The sequence below is a fragment of the Helicoverpa zea genome, chromosome 2 (assembly GCF_022581195.2).
Source record: "Helicoverpa zea isolate HzStark_Cry1AcR chromosome 2, ilHelZeax1.1, whole genome shotgun sequence".
Classification (NCBI taxonomy): domain Eukaryota; kingdom Metazoa; phylum Arthropoda; class Insecta; order Lepidoptera; family Noctuidae; genus Helicoverpa; species Helicoverpa zea.
In genome coordinates, this window is record NC_061453.1 from 6,007,305 (window position 1) to 6,026,292 (window position 18,988).

Consider the following 18,988-nt stretch of genomic DNA (forward strand, 5'->3'; position numbering starts at 1 on the left):
TGATACCTAGCTCCTGCAGGTTCACCGCCTCCTTTGCTTGGGCGAGCACGTCACGGTACGACACGCCCCTTTTGACCGCGTCCGGCTGTAGTGTGACTACTACAGCCGCGGTCTTGGGGGCGCGGAGCTGCGCCGCGGCGGCTCGCTGTCTGCGCCGCTGTTTTTGGGCCTTCTTTTTGGCCGCTTTGGCCGCCCTCCGTCTCTTTTTGTTTTCCCCCACCACCTGCCACTCGGACTGAGTGGCAGGGGAGGTAGGGGCCGCAGATGGATTCGGCTTCGGAGGGCGTTTCGCCACTGGTGCCGACGACGGAACCGGTGCTGGTGTTGGCACCGGGGTCCTCTGCGCCTGGACCGTTGTTGCGGCCTTGGGCTTTGGCTGTGCAGCCGCCTTCCTGGGCGGCCCGCTCGGCGCCGCCACAGGTGGCTTGTTCGGTGGTCCCCTTCTGGGCGGGGGTGCCGCTGCAGCCGCAGCCGCATAAGAGGCCCTTTGGGCCGCTGGGGGCTTCGGCGCCGCGAGGGGAGATCGGCTTTAAGACCTCATGTTTTATAAATGTAATGCCACTAATCCAAGTCATTTGTGACCTTTATTATGGCCATTTACCATAATGTCATCACATTCAGTCTTATCATGCTATTAACGGCACGAATTATGCTAGAATTCACCGCAAAATGAGCGCCGCAGAAATCTAAATTAGTTATCAGAATAAAAGATTCAATGATTAATAATAAAAGTTCTAAATAAATAAAAAAGTTTCTATGTGATCGTAATGGAAACTTTAATTAATTATGTTTGATTATGTACATATGCAATAGACGTTCTCAGTCGTATGAAGTGTACCGGGATACATTTACCACAAGGGAACACTTTTTGTACCTGGTACTAAGAGTATTTTGTACCTTGGATTTCGAGCTAAGCACCCATTGACCTAAATGTTTCATTTTACGGTCAGTTTACAGCTTAATAAACTTCAAGCTTTTCTTTTATTTTTAGTCCGGAGCGTAGATTTGTAGCTCCTATTTGCAAGATATAATTCTGATATCAACTTACGACCTTGGGGCATTCATGACATGCCTCCCTTAAACTCGATGCGAACAAACAAGATTCATCAAATGAAAATTTAGTACCCTAGTGAACACATTGTTCCTTTGTCAACATTTAATTGAACTACAGCTCCAATTACATTCTGGTTCTGATGTTAGTTTGTGGTGACTTGCAAAACAATTGTCACGAATCACCACGGCGTCGCTTCTGTAGGTATACCTACAACAAGACTGACGGAATTTCATGCTCCAAGGCGACGGCAGCTCAGAAAAGTGCTCCAGTATTCACGTTCTATGAACAACTTTGGTGAAGTTTTACCGTTAAGCCGGTCTCTTACATGATATTTATTAAAATGTTGCTTTCCTCTTTTTACACGAGTGCGCCACGGCCCCAAGCTTATCTTGCTTCAGGCAACTCGCATTATTCTTTCAGGAGATACTTCGCGTCTAATTAAGGAAATTGTATTTGAATATAAAACAAAGACCCCGGGAAACTTGTTATACAGACTCCTGTGGTAGAGTTATATTTTATACCTACATTTAATAAGTATTTGTTTAAATTATTACGGAGAGGTGCATTAATCACAATTTACAGTATTTTCACAGTGGCGGATTTTCTTCTCGGCTTTTAAACTAATTGTAGGAAATTAGTGTACATTTTAGATGGGGAATTGGGCGGTGATTTAGACGGAGAATTGTAAAAGATGAAGATAAACACTGTTTTAAAAACTTATTTTTGTAACAATATTTAACCATTATAATAAAGTTCGCTTGCACGCTTTAATTTTCAATCTGTTGTCTTTAATTGCAAGAATATTAACGGAAGAGAAGGTACTTGAGTAGGAAATTGCGTGTGCAGGGAGTGTAAGAAATTGGCGGGTCGTCAGAGTTAACAAAGCGGTTGTGTTTAGAAGCTCGCTGTTATTTCGGCAGCGTTACCCTAGCGGAATCAGAGACGGGCTTCCTCGCATGTTTCACTTCAGTATTCAAGCGAGATAAGATTAAACAGCCCCAAAACGCCACTAAACTGCTAGTGTTACTTCCTTTGTCCTAAGATACCGATCCGATTTGATTATTGCAAATATAAAACCGACCCACCATTCTACGGCCACGTATTCATAATCTGCTTAAGATTTTCGAGGGTCAGTCATCTTATTTTATTTATGATGGTTCTGAGTGCGATCTTGCGTGACTTATTATCATAAGGATTCGAACCTTTTTACCAATATCACGGGTGTGAATTGGCGACGATACCGCATTGTTCGCGCCCTACGGATACTTACTAGAAAGGGATGCTATACGTATGTATATATATATATATTTTATATTATTATATGAAATCAATAACTTAGTGTAGAGGGAAGGTTGTATCCTTGCTCATTGTGTCCATGTAAATACTTATAAATCATAGCTTTACATAAGCCCTGGAACTTTATAAGATTTATTTAATAGTGAAAGGGATAGTTTGTTGTCGCTAGCCGTGGGTCTATTTGTGTGTTATGAAGCATGTAGCGGGGTTACAATGCATACAAACATTATGGAGGCCACGGTTAAGGGCTGTAGACATGTCTCTATGGACGTGCGACGTGACATTAAGCGGTGACGTTACTGCGCCGAGTAACTTATTTAAGAGGCCTCCGACTAAGAGGCCCTCTATAAAGTAATAAGGAAGTTTGCGAAACTTGTTTTAGTAATACATTAGAGGTTAATTGGTGTGCCATCCATTCATCTCTCGCCCGCGTTCTATTTATTTGCAAAACGAACAATTAAACCCAACTAAGCTCGGAAGAGGTGATTCCGGAACTAAAACGATAAAAAGGATTCATTGGGCCTATTTATTTCGTATTCACGCTCACCCGACCCGTTGTCTACTCTACAGTAACAGATTTATCCGAGAATAAACTCTTTTACATTCATTTATAATATCCAATTTTGAGTTGAAAATAGAACAACAGGGACACAATAAGGTCATTTGGTTAATTTGTATTACTGAATGTATAAAAAAACTAACTTTCAGCAGTGATCTTACTCGTATTATGGATCTCGCGCACTCGTATTTACCTGAAAAATAAAAGCTTTTATTAGTCTTTTACGTGCATAAATTCTTAGCTTTTAAAACTGTTGTGGCCTTACTACAAAAACTTTAACAACTGTTTTACACTTGTCTAAAAAAAATGTGTCTCCAAAATGAACCTTATGTCAACGTCATAATTTGACATTTTTTTAGACAAGTCTTAAACTGACGTTAAAAAGTTTTTGTGGTAAGACGGTAGGTGTTTAGGTAAGAAGGTTTGTAGGTACTGACTAAAATATAAATATCTTAAACATAACAAAAAATAGGAATTAGGTAGTTAATATAATAGCGTGAAGTTTGTGTTGATTCAATACCTAAGTTTAATCACAGGTACTTATAAGATACTGTGAAAATGTTATCATATCGTTATTATTACGTAAGTACCCACGAGTATGATATCCGTTTCATTTGTTCACTAATAGGTTTCTGTCTGTTTCTCTTTTGCTTATAATTTGCAGGTTATTATGTTTTGGACAGAATCCTGATTACACGCTCACGCTCCTTTGTACAGACATAATTATGGGAACTATTTACCACAGTTCATGATTCAGTGAACAATTCCAGTATTAACATCCAGTTATTACACATACCTATTAGCTACTAATATATGAGTACGTGAACCCTGATAAATAACTTTAATCTCTTTTATTCTCCAACGTATTTTTCTCCGGGCCAAGGCTCGCCCCTCATTATTTAAAAGTAGAGATACGTGAAAGGCTCCATCGATTATCCATTCGCTCTCTTTGTTCTGAACACGGAGATTATCGGAAAGACATTCCATATGACTCCTCCGTATGGGATGCGACTTGCCCCCATTGCAATCAACTTGTGTAAACCTAACGGTTGCACTTTAAATTGCTTTCCTCTCGACTCTAAAACTCACTGCTTGTCGGATATTGTCTTGATCCCTTTGTGTAAAATTGTATAAAGTTTGTAAATTTAAACTCAAATCATTGGACGGAATTGACTTTCGAGACGGAAATTGGTAACTGAAACTAATTTTAAGTTACGTCAGAGTTGTAGGAAAGGATTGTTGAATTTATGTGTCGAAGTCAAATTATTAACGCGCACGTATCATATGCTATACTAAACATATTTATTTTGATTATGAAAGCAGAGACAACAAAATTTATGTTGGTACGTAAATACTCTGCCATGAAAATCTATCTTACCTATGTACTCTAACTTAATGCAGCACATGTCTACGCTGTATGTTCCATAGTTAAAACCAGCTTCCATAATTGGCATATTTAATCAAACGCATGATCCCTATAATTCTCAATTAAAACGAATGGCGCGCAGGGTTCTGCACAATACAATTTGAACTGATTACTGTTTATACGACGGCATGACGATTGGAATACCTCGTCAATACGTCAAGAGAGTACAATTTGTCGGAACATAGTGGGTGATATACGAAGCTATCAAGTTATAACGGCGAGGGATCCAATTAGCCATGTTACCTGTACCGGACTGCGAACACCCGATAATTATAAAATTCGACGCCACACGTGGTAATACGATATGTTGATATAGATTTAAACCACAGAAGCTATTTATCCGCAAGTGCTTACTGACCGAAAAATTGCTAAATTATGTTGAGGTTTTGCAATCTGGTTTTAGGACTATCAATGTCAGTAACTTAATCTGTGTTTAATATAGAAATAGCATAGTAGGTAATGAAATGAACTTGTGATCAAGTGAACAATTAGGTAAGCAGTAATTAGATATTTCAGTATTTCCAATTACCAATACCTATTTGACGATGTAATATCGATATTATCTAGATTATTCAAGCGTAGGTACTTGTAAAATGATTACCATGGGATTTTGTGATACTGATTTGCGTTTCGATAATAAGAACCAATATTAATGGAATGTGGTCCCTCATCGTTTGCTATCCCTCGCTGCGTAATATTATATTGTGTTTACTCGTTGGGATCGTTCCGTTTATAATGTTAACTTGTGATATTACAGTATGGGAAACTTTCTAATTAAAAAGCGACCCTTATTTTTGTTTGGACAAATCAATTATAATTCCTTGGGCCGCAAGGAGGTTATTAATGTTTTCATGATAAGTTTATATTTATGTTTGTTATTCAATATTTTACGGAATAACAATCAACCGTTTTAAGCTTAAAATCCCGAGTTACAGTAAAATGAATTGATATGGCGCGAGCGAATCCTCAGATTACACTCAAACGAGATATTCAGAGGTCTTCAAAGTCAACGCAAGTCAGACGGAACGACAAAGTGGAATCTTAATGTGATTATAAACAGGTTTGCACCACCCGGGGGTCCGATGCTAAACTCTGAAAGCGTTCCTAGACAGTTTGTTAGTTAAATTTATTACAGTTGATCTTTGTGCACACGCCTTCGAGGTGTTTTCTGTCAGAAGACGTAATGTTTCATCTGTCTGCGATAATCTCGCCTGGCTCTAACACCCACTTGCTTTGTTCCCCACCGCCATCAAGTGTGTACTCGGCTGTCATTTTTGTTTCTTTACTTATATTGAAATGTCTTAAGCACCGTCAAAGTGACTCGAGAAATTCAGAAACTTGTCGGTTCATGAATGAAAGAAATTGTTCGAGCTCTTTTAGTTAATTGCGCTCGGCTAGTTTGTGTGAGTAAGGCGCTAGGCTAAAGAAGTCTTATTTGAGAATGAATAGCGGTCGCACTGAATGTGGAATGGTCGCTGGAAACCGAAATACTGAAGTATTTTCCTACAAAAGCTTGATCGCATACGTTTTCCAAATCGTATTTTAAGTTTTGAATAAACATTTTATGACTGCGAAAGTCTGGTGCTGTTTTAGCAAGAGCTTGATCACTTTTGCCAGTCGGTTCACGAGTTACAGCATATATTTTTTTATTTGATGCATAAGTTGTACACTTATGATAGGGTAACGTACTACTACGAGCTGACCCGGAAAACTTTCCTCGGACGTCTGAAAAGCTTATGAAGCAAAATTAGTCCAATCGGTCTAGCCTTTCATGAGTTTCAGAAAGACGTGCATACCGTGAGTGATAAATTATAAAAGTCAAAAGCAACAATGTATGTTTCTAGAAGGATCTATATCAGCAACCAACACCTATATCTGGATTACAAGGAGATAATCATCTTGTATCATTATACTAAACTGTGTTAGCAGTAGATTAGGTTAATGTTTATCCTCGTTTGCGGCCAACGCCATAGATATTGACACACGGCTTATGTTAGTCCGGTGATTAAATTAAGCCTTGGATAATAAACAGTCACTCAATTAATACCGGCTTGGAGTAATTGCTTGTTCGGTTGGCCTATACAAGAACACTGGCCGTGTAAGATGGCTTACGAGACACGATTACCGCAGAGCACCCTGAACAATGTACAGTCACGGTGACACATCGTCACCTTTTGGTCTTCATAGAGCTATATTGAAACTTACAAAGTCAGATTTAACAAATTATTCACAATAAAGATGAAATCGGATTGAATGATAATTATATTTAAATGTAAAGATGAAGGAAAGTATCTCGTGGAAACCTGAAATATACCTAAAGTCTGAAATCACCAACCATGGAGCAAACGTGGTGATTAACGTTCTATTCTTGTATGTGTAATAGGCCAGTGCCCAACAGTCAGACGATAAAAAGGAGGATGATGATGGTGATTTTAAATGTATTCCCATTTTGAACTGCCTTTAGAGATAAACAATTTGGAAAATTACTAAAGTTTTCGTACCAAACACAATAAATAGAGGTTACATTAATGTTATCCCTTGAAGTCTTGTAAAGTGACGTCAAAGACATAGTTAATAATTAATTCAAACCGCAGTCGATTTGGGGAGAACAGTTGCTTGAGTGAGGTAGCCTGTATACGATCTATCAGCTACCTTAATTATATTACTGACGATCTCACTGTAATTGTAATTGACCTCTATCATTATTTATCGAATTAAAGATATACACTGTACTCAAATGTCAATACTTAATACATAATTTATGAGCTCCAGAGTAAAAAGTACAAATATTTGAAGAAAAAGTAGCTAAGAAATAAATTATGGAAACCCTATAACATGGAGGCTCCAAATTCGAACAAAGAATGGAAGATACTTAATATTGTGGGTATACGTGTCTAATTTAGCGTATTTATATGCATATTGATTTCTGACACTTACGCGAATATTAGACATTTAAATAAAACTACTTTTACGGATTTTATCGCGTTATATTAATATTATTTAATCCCGACGTTTCGGATCCTTTACAGCATCCATGGTCACGGGCAGACTAAGGTGTTGGTCGTCTTGATATATTAGTTACAAACAGCTACCCTACATTTTGTTGATTATTATTGACAATCCGATTCACGCAAAACGAGCTCACTGTATCCATAGGTCGAGCAGTTGTAGGCTTGGATTTTGATTTAATAGTTTCTATGATGGGATTCCAAGCAGGTGGTATGCACCAGCCATCTTCTCTATTGAAATTTGGATGTTTTTTAATTTCAATAGCCTCGCGAATCATCCTAGGTAGGAATCGGTTTTCTCTTGCAAGGACTTGTGGTTTATCAAATCTGATGTAATGCTGGGCCTTGTCTAGTGTGTGTTCACAAACTGCTGACTGTCTGGAACGGCGGTGTTTGACATCGGCGATGTGTTCTTTTACGCGGGTCCCTATGCTTCTTTTAGTTTGGCCTATGTAAGAGAGACCACAATCACATTCAAGCTTGTATACACCCGCATCTTGTAGAGGTATGTGACACTTGACAGGTGGTAAGAATTGACTGATCTTCTTCAGCGGCTTGAAGTAGGTTTTGATTGAAGCTCGCTTCAAGATGTAGCCAATCTTGTCTGTGACTCCTCTTATGTATGGAAGAACAGCAGGTAGACGCTCAACTGTGGCTGGTTTCACGCGGGTTCTGCGACGAGGGCGCGGTACTCGGAGCTTGTTGTCGTGCAGTACTTGCTTGACATGTTGAAGCTCAGCACCCAGGTGTTGTTCATCGCAGATCCCACGTGCTCTCTGAAACAATGATTTACCAACGGTAGATAACTGTGTTGGGTGGTGGTGGGACTCACCATGAAGGTATTTGTCTGTATGGGTTTTCTTCCGATACACAGTGTGACTCAAGGTGTTATTAGGGTTACGGATAACCAAAACATCTAAGAAAGCTAAGGAGTTGTTTGCCTCTGACTCCATAGTGAATTGAATTTTGGGGTTTATGGAGTTAAGATGATTTAAAAATGCTGTGACTTTGTCAGATGGTAGTATTGTGAAAGTATCATCTACGTACCGCTTGTAGAATTTGGGTGTTACAGGTGCAGATTGCAGGGCTCGCTCCTCAAAATCCTCCATGAAGATATCAGCAACAATGGGAGATACTGGGGAGCCCATTGCTACACCATCCACTTGCGTGTAGAAGTGATTATTCCACAGTAAATAGCCAGATGTTAGGCAATGTTTTAACAGTTCAGCATATTCAGTAGGCATGTTATTCTCTGCTAGTTTCTTAGACACAATCTTGATGCAGTCTTCAACAGGTAAGCATGTAAACAATGACTGAACATCAAAACTGACCATAGTTTCATTGTCAGCTAGTTGTAGGTGTTTTATTTCACTGACAAAATGGTACGAGTCCTTTACATATGCTGCTGTGTTTCCTCTCAATGGTGAAAGTACTTTAGCCAGATGTTGAGCCAATCTGTAGGTTGGTGAGTCGATTTGGCTGACTATTGGTCGTAGCGGAGCATTAGGTTTGTGTATCTTCGGTAGCCCATACAGCTTTGGTGGTTTTGCGCAGCTAGGAACTAGGTATTTTACGTCTAGATTCAATGTTTCGGAGTACTTTTTTATCAAATCACTAGTTGATTTCAATGTTTTTGTTGTGGGGTCGGTCTTCACTTGTTTATATGTACTTTCATCCGATAAAAGGTCTTGTATTTTATCATTGTAATCTGACGTATCCATCACCACCGTAGCATTACCTTTATCTGCACGTAGAATTGTTAATTCAGGCCTGTCGCGAAGGTTTTTTAACGCTAGATATTGATTTTTATTTAGATTCGGTTTGGGCAGTATGTTGCGACGTAACACAGACGAAATGTCCTGACGTATCGCCTCCGAATCATGTTTATTGATTTTATTTTTAAACAGGCAGTCTTCCACGTTGCATATAATGCTTTCTACCGGTATTTTTCGAGGTGTTACAGCAAAATTTAGGCCTTTCGATAACACTTGAACCGTATTTTCATCCAAGACATTTTTTGATAGATTGACAACTGCGCGTGATTGGCTCGCAGGTAACGGGCGCGTTCCGTTTTCTCTTCGTGTGTTATTTTGGACATTTGATTTAGACGTTAGTTTTTCAAATTTGATTATTTGTCTGTTTTTGCATTCATTATACTTAGATTTTTCGCGCTCATCTAGTATTTTCATGCAATTATTAAAATCAAATGTAGTTAAATCTATCTGTAATTCATGGGATGACGCCTCAATGTCTTGATTAACGCGGTGCAAATCGGATCGTGTATTTTGTATTAACTGCTGTAGTAACTTTTTGCTTGCCTGGTTTAAGATCTTAGCGCTTCCTCGTATGTCCTTCCTTGGTGAAATTATGGCACACGTAGGAATGATGCTGTTGTCTCTGCATCTCTTCAAGAAATTCAAGGATGTTATGAATCTTGCGCGCTTCGTCTTGAGATCTTCCAACCGGCGTATTTTATTTGCAATTGGCAGTCCGTACTGGTTAACATATTGATTTCTGACACTTACGCGAATATTAGACATTTAAATAAAACTACTTTTACGGATTTTATCGCGTTATATTAATATTATTTAATCCCGACGTTTCGGATCCTTTACAGCATCCATGGTCACGGGCAGACTAAGGTGTTGGTCGTCTTGATATATTAGTTACAAACAGCTACCCTACATTTTGTTGATTATTATTGACAATCCGATTCACGCAAAACGAGCTCACTGTATCCATAGGTCGAGCAGTTGTAGGCTTGGATTTTGATTTAATAGTTTCTATGATGGGATTCCAAGCAGGTGGTATGCACCAGCCATCTTCTCTATTGAAATTTGGATGTTTTTTAATTTCAATAGCCTCGCGAATCATCCTAGGTAGGAATCGGTTTTCTCTTGCAAGGACTTGTGGTTTATCAAATCTGATGTAATGCTGGGCCTTGTCTAGTGTGTGTTCACAAACTGCTGACTGTCTGGAACGGCGGTGTTTGACATCGGCGATGTGTTCTTTTACGCGGGTCCCTATGCTTCTTTTAGTTTGGCCTATGTAAGAGAGACCACAATCACATTCAAGCTTGTATACACCCGCATCTTGTAGAGGTATGTGACACTTGACAGGTGGTAAGAATTGACTGATCTTCTTCAGCGGCTTGAAGTAGGTTTTGATTGAAGCTCGCTTCAAGATGTAGCCAATCTTGTCTGTGACTCCTCTTATGTATGGAAGAACAGCAGGTAGACGCTCAACTGTGGCTGGTTTCACGCGGGTTCTGCGACGAGGGCGCGGTACTCGGAGCTTGTTGTCGTGCAGTACTTGCTTGACATGTTGAAGCTCAGCACCCAGGTGTTGTTCATCGCAGATCCCACGTGCTCTCTGAAACAATGATTTACCAACGGTAGATAACTGTGTTGGGTGGTGGTGGGACTCACCATGAAGGTATTTGTCTGTATGGGTTTTCTTCCGATACACAGTGTGACTCAAGGTGTTATTAGGGTTACGGATAACCAAAACATCTAAGAAAGCTAAGGAGTTGTTTGCCTCTGACTCCATAGTGAATTGAATTTTGGGGTTTATGGAGTTAAGATGATTTAAAAATGCTGTGACTTTGTCAGATGGTAGTATTGTGAAAGTATCATCTACGTACCGCTTGTAGAATTTGGGTGTTACAGGTGCAGATTGCAGGGCTCGCTCCTCAAAATCCTCCATGAAGATATCAGCAACAATGGGAGATACTGGGGAGCCCATTGCTACACCATCCACTTGCGTGTAGAAGTGATTATTCCACAGTAAATAGCCAGATGTTAGGCAATGTTTTAACAGTTCAGCATATTCAGTAGGCATGTTATTCTCTGCTAGTTTCTTAGACACAATCTTGATGCAGTCTTCAACAGGTAAGCATGTAAACAATGACTGAACATCAAAACTGACCATAGTTTCATTGTCAGCTAGTTGTAGGTGTTTTATTTCACTGACAAAATGGTACGAGTCCTTTACATATGCTGCTGTGTTTCCTCTCAATGGTGAAAGTACTTTAGCCAGATGTTGAGCCAATCTGTAGGTTGGTGAGTCGATTTGGCTGACTATTGGTCGTAGCGGAGCATTAGGTTTGTGTATCTTCGGTAGCCCATACAGCTTTGGTGGTTTTGCGCAGCTAGGAACTAGGTATTTTACGTCTAGATTCAATGTTTCGGAGTACTTTTTTATCAAATCACTAGTTGATTTCAATGTTTTTGTTGTGGGGTCGGTCTTCACTTGTTTATATGTACTTTCATCCGATAAAAGGTCTTGTATTTTATCATTGTAATCTGACGTATCCATCACCACCGTAGCATTACCTTTATCTGCACGTAGAATTGTTAATTCAGGCCTGTCGCGAAGGTTTTTTAACGCTAGATATTGATTTTTATTTAGATTCGGTTTGGGCAGTATGTTGCGACGTAACACAGACGAAATGTCCTGACGTATCGCCTCCGAATCATGTTTATTGATTTTATTTTTAAACAGGCAGTCTTCCACGTTGCATATAATGCTTTCTACCGGTATTTTTCGAGGTGTTACAGCAAAATTTAGGCCTTTCGATAACACTTGAACCGTATTTTCATCCAAGACATTTTTTGATAGATTGACAACTGCGCGTGATTGGCTCGCAGGTAACGGGCGCGTTCCGTTTTCTCTTCGTGTGTTATTTTGGACATTTGATTTAGACGTTAGTTTTTCAAATTTGATTATTTGTCTGTTTTTGCATTCATTATACTTAGATTTTTCGCGCTCATCTAGTATTTTCATGCAATTATTAAAATCAAATGTAGTTAAATCTATCTGTAATTCATGGGATGACGCCTCAATGTCTTGATTAACGCGGTGCAAATCGGATCGTGTATTTTGTATTAACTGCTGTAGTAACTTTTTGCTTGCCTGGTTTAAGATCTTAGCGCTTCCTCGTATGTCCTTCCTTGGTGAAATTATGGCACACGTAGGAATGATGCTGTTGTCTCTGCATCTCTTCAAGAAATTCAAGGATGTTATGAATCTTGCGCGCTTCGTCTTGAGATCTTCCAACCGGCGTATTTTATTTGCAATTGGCAGTCCGTACTGGTTAACATATTGATTTCTGACACTTACGCGAATATTAGACATTTAAATAAAACTACTTTTACGGATTTTATCGCGTTATATTAATATTATTTAATCCCGACGTTTCGGATCCTTTACAGCATCCATGGTCACGGGCAGACTAAGGTGTTGGTCGTCTTGATATATATAAGTACTTTCACCATTGAGAGGAAACACAGCAGCATATGTAAAGGACTCGTACCATTTTGTCAGTGAAATAAAACACCTACAACTAGCTGACAATGAAACTATGGTCAGTTTTGATGTTCAGTCATTGTTTACATGCTTACCTGTTGAAGACTGCATCAAGATTGTGTCTAAGAAACTAGCAGAGAATAACATGCCTACTGAATATGCTGAACTGTTAAAACATTGCCTAACATCTGGCTATTTACTGTGGAATAATCACTTCTACACGCAAGTGGATGGTGTAGCAATGGGCTCCCCAGTATCTCCCATTGTTGCTGATATCTTCATGGAGGATTTTGAGGAGCGAGCCCTGCAATCTGCACCTGTAACACCCAAATTCTACAAGCGGTACGTAGATGATACTTTCACAATACTACCATCTGACAAAGTCACAGCATTTTTAAATCATCTTAACTCCATAAACCCCAAAATTCAATTCACTATGGAGTCAGAGGCAAACAACTCCTTAGCTTTCTTAGATGTTTTGGTTATCCGTAACCCTAATAACACCTTGAGTCACACTGTGTATCGGAAGAAAACCCATACAGACAAATACCTTCATGGTGAGTCCCACCACCACCCAACACAGTTATCTACCGTTGGTAAATCATTGTTTCAGAGAGCACGTGGGATCTGCGATGAACAACACCTGGGTGCTGAGCTTCAACATGTCAAGCAAGTACTGCACGACAACAAGCTCCGAGTACCGCGCCCTGGTCGCAGAACCCGCGTGAAACCAGCCACAGTTGAGCGTCTACCTGCTGTTCTTCCATACATAAGAGGAGTCACAGACAAGATTGGCTACATCTTGAAGCGAGCTTCAATCAAAACCTACTTCAAGCCGCTGAAGAAGATCAGTCAATTCTTACCACCTGTCAAGTGTCACATACCTCTACAAGATGCGGGTGTATACAAGCTTGAATGTGATTGTGGTCTCTCTTACATAGGCCAAACTAAAAGAAGCATAGGGACCCGCGTAAAAGAACACATCGCCGATGTCAAACACCGCCGTTCCAGACAGTCAGCAGTTTGTGAACACACACTAGACAAGGCCCAGCATTACATCAGATTTGATAAACCACAAGTCCTTGCAAGAGAAAACCGATTCCTACCTAGGATGATTCGCGAGGCTATTGAAATTAAAAAACATCCAAATTTCAATAGAGAAGATGGCTGGTGCATACCACCTGCTTGGAATCCCATCATAGAAACTATTAAATCAAAATCCAAGCCTACAACTGCTCGACCTATGGATACAGTGAGCTCGTTTTGCGTGAATCGGATTGTCAATAATAATCAACAAAATGTAGGGTAGCTGTTTGTAACTAATATATCAAGACGACCAACACCTTAGTCTGCCCGTGACCATGGATGCTGTAAAGGATCCGAAACGTCGGGATTAAATAATATTAATATAACGCGATAAAATCCGTAAAAGTAGTTTTATTTAAATATTTATATGCAGTTACAAAAGAGCCCGGTAACTATGCAAGAAAAAGAGACGAACAAGGTTAAAATAAGACATTCACGCTCGAATAAAGATAAGTAGAAAGAAAACCATGTTATCCTTTTGCAGGGAACTCTTAACATCTAATAGTCGTTATAGAAAAAATAGGGCAACAGTTCGACAACGTCGGCAGGATGGCTCAAAAAGAAATTGTGGTACCATTTTATTTTATGCATACAAAGGAGCAATTCCATTGCCTGAAAACTTCAATTTGTCGTTATCGCGGAACTGCAACGTACGCAGTTTTATTGCGCTATAAATCTTGAATATCGTAAAATTCCGTAGTTACTGTAAACTTAATTATAGGGCGAATAAAACTCTTTTCCCGCTGCACAGAACATTAATCCTCAAATCGATTTGAGAAGATCCGTGTTCAATTTATCGGCTTGTCCGTATTGCGGAGTCCAGCCACGAAATTAAAGTAGTGCCGGCCATCGGATCGACGGGGCTAAATCGTTTGCGGAATGCAACACAAGCGGCCTGTATTCGTTGCAACTACATCAATAATGTCCACTTCGTTTGAAACCATAGCCAATACCGAAAGGTTTCCTAGAAAGTAAATTATAGAGTAACACAAGCAAACGTAGCCGCAGCGCCGAGGGAAATAGGAAATCAATATGAGAATTAACTTACAGTTTCTCGGTTTGTAAAATTTGCTATCTTATTATCACGATGAAAATAGTATCTGGGGATGTCTGTGGTGGATATTAGGTACAGAAAGGTATTATCACAGGTAGGTTTAGTAATAATAACTTCTGCTTAGAAACGGAATACTGAATTATGAAAGTAGGAACTACATAATATAGCGTCGGGAGGATACGCCGCGTCGACATACAATTGTTACAATTTCCTTCACACCGTGATATGTAAGGACGCTTTGGAGCTTGGAGCTGTCCACGGTGAATACATGTGTCGCAGCTGCTAGCGTTAATATTTGTCCGCTGCGAAACAAAGCCAATAACTGTAAAAGTTTTGGCGCGCCGCACCATTATTTATTCAGAGGCTCTTGCGTTTCTTAAACTTTTCGAGAGCCCCGTCGATATTATAAGGGTGGGCCCGCTACGGGTACAATTGGCCGCAATTTTCTCGGAAAGGCAGGATTTGTCAATAAATTTTCTTTTTTTTCTTCAATAGTGCAAACAAAGGTTCGGTCGAATTGACGTTCCAATAAATTGTGAGAGCATAAAATTAAACATCGTAGAGTTTTAAAACATGCTATTTATGTGCTTTGAAGAGCTTGTGACGTGTGCTTTATATATCATGGGAGAGAACAGACGAGTGTGAGATGGAATATGGATTCCCCCCACACATAGCGAATCATCAGTCAAAGCTTCTATTTCAAGTGAATGTGAACGACGACAACGGGTCTTCGTTTTTTCAATAACGAAATTGATACTAGAAATTCTGTTCTAAATTGAAAAATATCCCAGTAAACTCAATTATACACTCTGTACTATAATGTTCTACAGGGTCCACTATCTCGTAACTTCCTGCAATTTTAATTGTCGTAGAATGTTCAAGTTCCATTGAACGTAGGAACTTCAATATCTGTTTGTTTTTTTTCCTCAATTAATTTGTCGCCGGTTCAAACACAACACAAACAGAATTTTGTTTGAAAACAAAAAGGAAAAACCGGGGTGAGTACCTCCACACTGAAAAAAACTCTTTCATGTTTTTCACGAGTATATTGTAAAAGACACGTAGGCATAACATAGCAGAAAAAAAGAAATAAAATCATAGACTATATTTGGTTCTTTTATTCAAATGTTATAGTTCTCATCGCAGTAAAATGAGTTTGAAATCTAAAATCTTTCACTTTACCATTTCTATGCATGGATGAATAACTGAATATATTCAGAAAATTGTTTGATATTAATATGAAGTGTTTTATTTGATAGCGATGCTTTCCAGTTTTATGAAGAAGTTCTATTCAAATAAAATTTTCTCTTAATGATATATTTTTATGTTAAAACTCAACTCGTATAGAAAGACTGCGGTTTTCATTTCATATTCACATACATAAAGAAACGCTTATTAATTAACTGATATTTTTTTAAACTAAAATGACATTGTAGAAGAGCTCATGTTCAATTGCTGATCATGAGCTTTTGGGTTCAATTTTTTCTGTAAGTGATGAATTATACCTATAAATGGTAGTAATTTCTTATCCAGTTTGATAAATATGGATGTGAAATACAGCAAAGTTTTTTTCCTAGAACTGTACCAAATAGGTACTCTACATCCTGGTAAGACTGCTATTTTTATTCACTCGAAGACTGGAAAAAAAGAATGGTGGACGTTGAAAAACCGCTTCTGATAAATGAAAGAAATAAAATGGGTAGTGTGTGGGCATGTTATGACGTCAGCAGTGTGTAACGAGTGTCCCACGTTCGGCTCTCGGCTGCAGCCAGCTTTAAATTTTAGGCTAGCTGCGCACGGAGACTAAATCAATCGGCTGCTGGTTACATCCACTGTGGTTTTTTCTTGGAACTCGATTTCGAACTGCTGTGTATAGGTAAATTTTATTGAAAAAACAGTGGGCACGTAGTATTTTAGTTTGCATTTGTTTAAGCTTTGAATGAATAAAATAAACTTCTTATGATAAAAAAATGGTCAAGCGCGTAGTAATAAGCAAAAATAGATCTCAAGTAAAACGTGGTTTAACATTTCAAAATATATACCTTCGATATAAAACACCACATAGGTACCTTTTATTACAGTAACATTTGATGGTAGTAAACATTTGTAATGAAAAGAGTAGAGGAGAGATTAGGTGGTAGTATATAGCAACGTATTTGCGAAATATACAGGCAGCTACAATAAGAATAATAAAATATAAAGTATTGCTGATACAGCACCATGGAACAAAGACGCAGAAAAATGATAATCAGGCTTCAATAGCATCCACGATACATACATACACACGGGGTAAATAATTACGTCATTCATAACAGAAGGCATGGTACAATCGCATGGGAAATATCGTGTTCCACCAAAAATACGATCCTTGTCTTACCCAAAACCACGGAGGAAAGAAAGATAACGGAGATGCTTTAGGTAGGTCAGGCGCCTTCTTGTAGTGCAGTTCAGATCATTTGATCAAAACCAAACTGTCAAAGATGGTCTTGATTGATTGGGGATTTAATTTGTAAATAATGGGCGGGTTCTAAAGAAGGACGGAGCCAGCGACGTTCCTCGTAGCCAGAACACCCGTATTTTGGTGCGCTACTTTCTTAGGAGATTTTGCGTTAAGTCATCTCCGTTAATTATTTTTTTCTCTATGCCCGAACCATACGCATTCCGTTTTGAATTCTTGTCTGAATAAGAAGGAATTCTTTCCTTGTTATTGTTCATACAACAATGAACGAATGACAGAAGGTATCTGTTGCCAGTTATTATGCTCAAATTGTGAACGCTTGCTGAATGGAACGCTAATATTTGCGATCACGGCTGATTTTGTGTCTGTTATCGATATTTTTGTGTCTGTACAAAGGATGGTTCTTACGGGGTTGAAGCTCAAGTAATGGGGGTTTGACTTTTGTATATCAACCTATTTGGTAGCGAGAATATTTTCGACAAACCATGCTTGAGCAACTAGGCGATATAAATAGGCAATAAATAGCTTAGCTTACCTTGTGTTACTTAGAAGACATGTTCCCATATCTATTCGCAATAACAGTTTAGTTTCATGAAACTAGATGGAGCAGTTTTAGCGTTACAAACACAGAGAACGTTGCAGCAAGGATGCATATTCGCTCCGTTGAACAATAGGAACAGTTCCATGTTTACGTAGCATATTAATTCGTGTCTAACTCGAACAGTCCTCAAACTGTTGTTAGGTAAACTTAGTGTCTACCTGGCGATAGCAGACCGCTAAATGTGAGCTATACCTGCCACCTTGTAATGGGCCCTCTCATTAGTTGTATCAAACCGCCCAAACTTTGTTGTTGTAGTTGAAGTACCTACAATGACACAGGTGCTGCTATTAAACGTAATTTATGGCCGTACGAAATATTTCGAAACGAGAAAACTGAAAACATTGATGGAGACGATTTTGGACTAGGCATCTGGAGTTTATGTTTAGGTACCTGCTTAGATAATTAAACACGTACCTACCATTTCGAATAAAAGTAGAATTGACACAGATACATTACGATAAAACCGATCGTTAGGTTTGATTAACTCGTTCCCAACCGAAACCGCAATCGGTCAAATCGAGCTAAAAATCCTGCTAATTATGAGTAGATGGCAAGCACCGAGGTTCCGATTTAACAAGGCCACTGGGTATTGTGGGGAAAGGTTTGATGCATGTTCCGCTCGCGGTAAGCGGGGCCTTGATGGATGGCTCACTTCAATTCAATTGAAACACCAGCCAAATGAAAGAAGTTATGATGTGACTGGAATGTAGAACGCGGGTCACGAGGTTTAATTTCTTCTTTTTCCGCTCCGAACTCAATATTTACGGCGAGTTTTTGTGGATTTTTGTAGTTTTTATCGGAAAACGCTCAGTGGTGCATGCCTCCCGTTAAAGTTAATTTAAAACAGATATATTGTTGCTGCTACTTTATACTACTGTTTTTGTCCGAAACAATACAGCTATCTCGTGAATCTGGCGGCGCAAGCTATTCATAATTGTCACAATACCTAAGCAAGTTAGGACTCGTGAATCATAGTAATGTATTATGTTAACTTGCTTGTGCGACACACAAGTTCCCAACTCATGATTGCTTGGGTTTCTAGTTTATTTAGATGCACGTTTATTCTCCCGCCCTGTATGAAACTCTCACCTGTTTTTAAATCCCAACCACGAAACTAGAATAGCTTCCACTGTATTCAA

The 18,988-nt window shown here is 39.1% G+C and overlaps 3 protein-coding genes across 3 annotated transcripts; 1 reads left to right on the forward strand and 2 right to left on the reverse strand.

Annotated features, from left to right (window-relative positions):
- Positions 1–7,471: 7,471 nt before the first annotated feature.
- On the reverse strand, positions 7,472–9,883 carry LOC124641027 (the record flags this gene model as incomplete). Its single annotated transcript, XM_047179038.1, has 1 exon — positions 7,472–9,883. A coding segment is annotated over exon 1 (2,412 nt), but the record flags the coding sequence as incomplete, so codon positions are not given.
- On the reverse strand, positions 9,245–12,531 carry LOC124641037. The gene has a single exon (XM_047179047.1). It carries the CDS (start codon positions 12,477–12,479, stop codon positions 10,020–10,022), a length of 2,460 nt encoding a protein of 819 aa, XP_047035003.1. The 5' UTR covers positions 12,480–12,531; the 3' UTR covers positions 9,245–10,019.
- A 78-nt stretch (positions 12,532–12,609) lies between these two features.
- On the forward strand, positions 12,610–13,911 carry LOC124644662 (the record flags this gene model as incomplete). The annotated part of the gene is made up of 1 exon (XM_047184160.1): positions 12,610–13,911. A coding segment is annotated over one exon (1,302 nt), but the record flags the coding sequence as incomplete, so codon positions are not given.
- Positions 13,912–18,988: the final 5,077 nt, after the last annotated feature.

Excerpts from the sequence above, each read along its gene's own strand:
- LOC124641037 (XM_047179047.1), bottom strand. The coding sequence starts at position 12,479 with ATGTCTAATATTCGCGTAAGTGTCAGAAATCAATATGTTAACCAGTAC.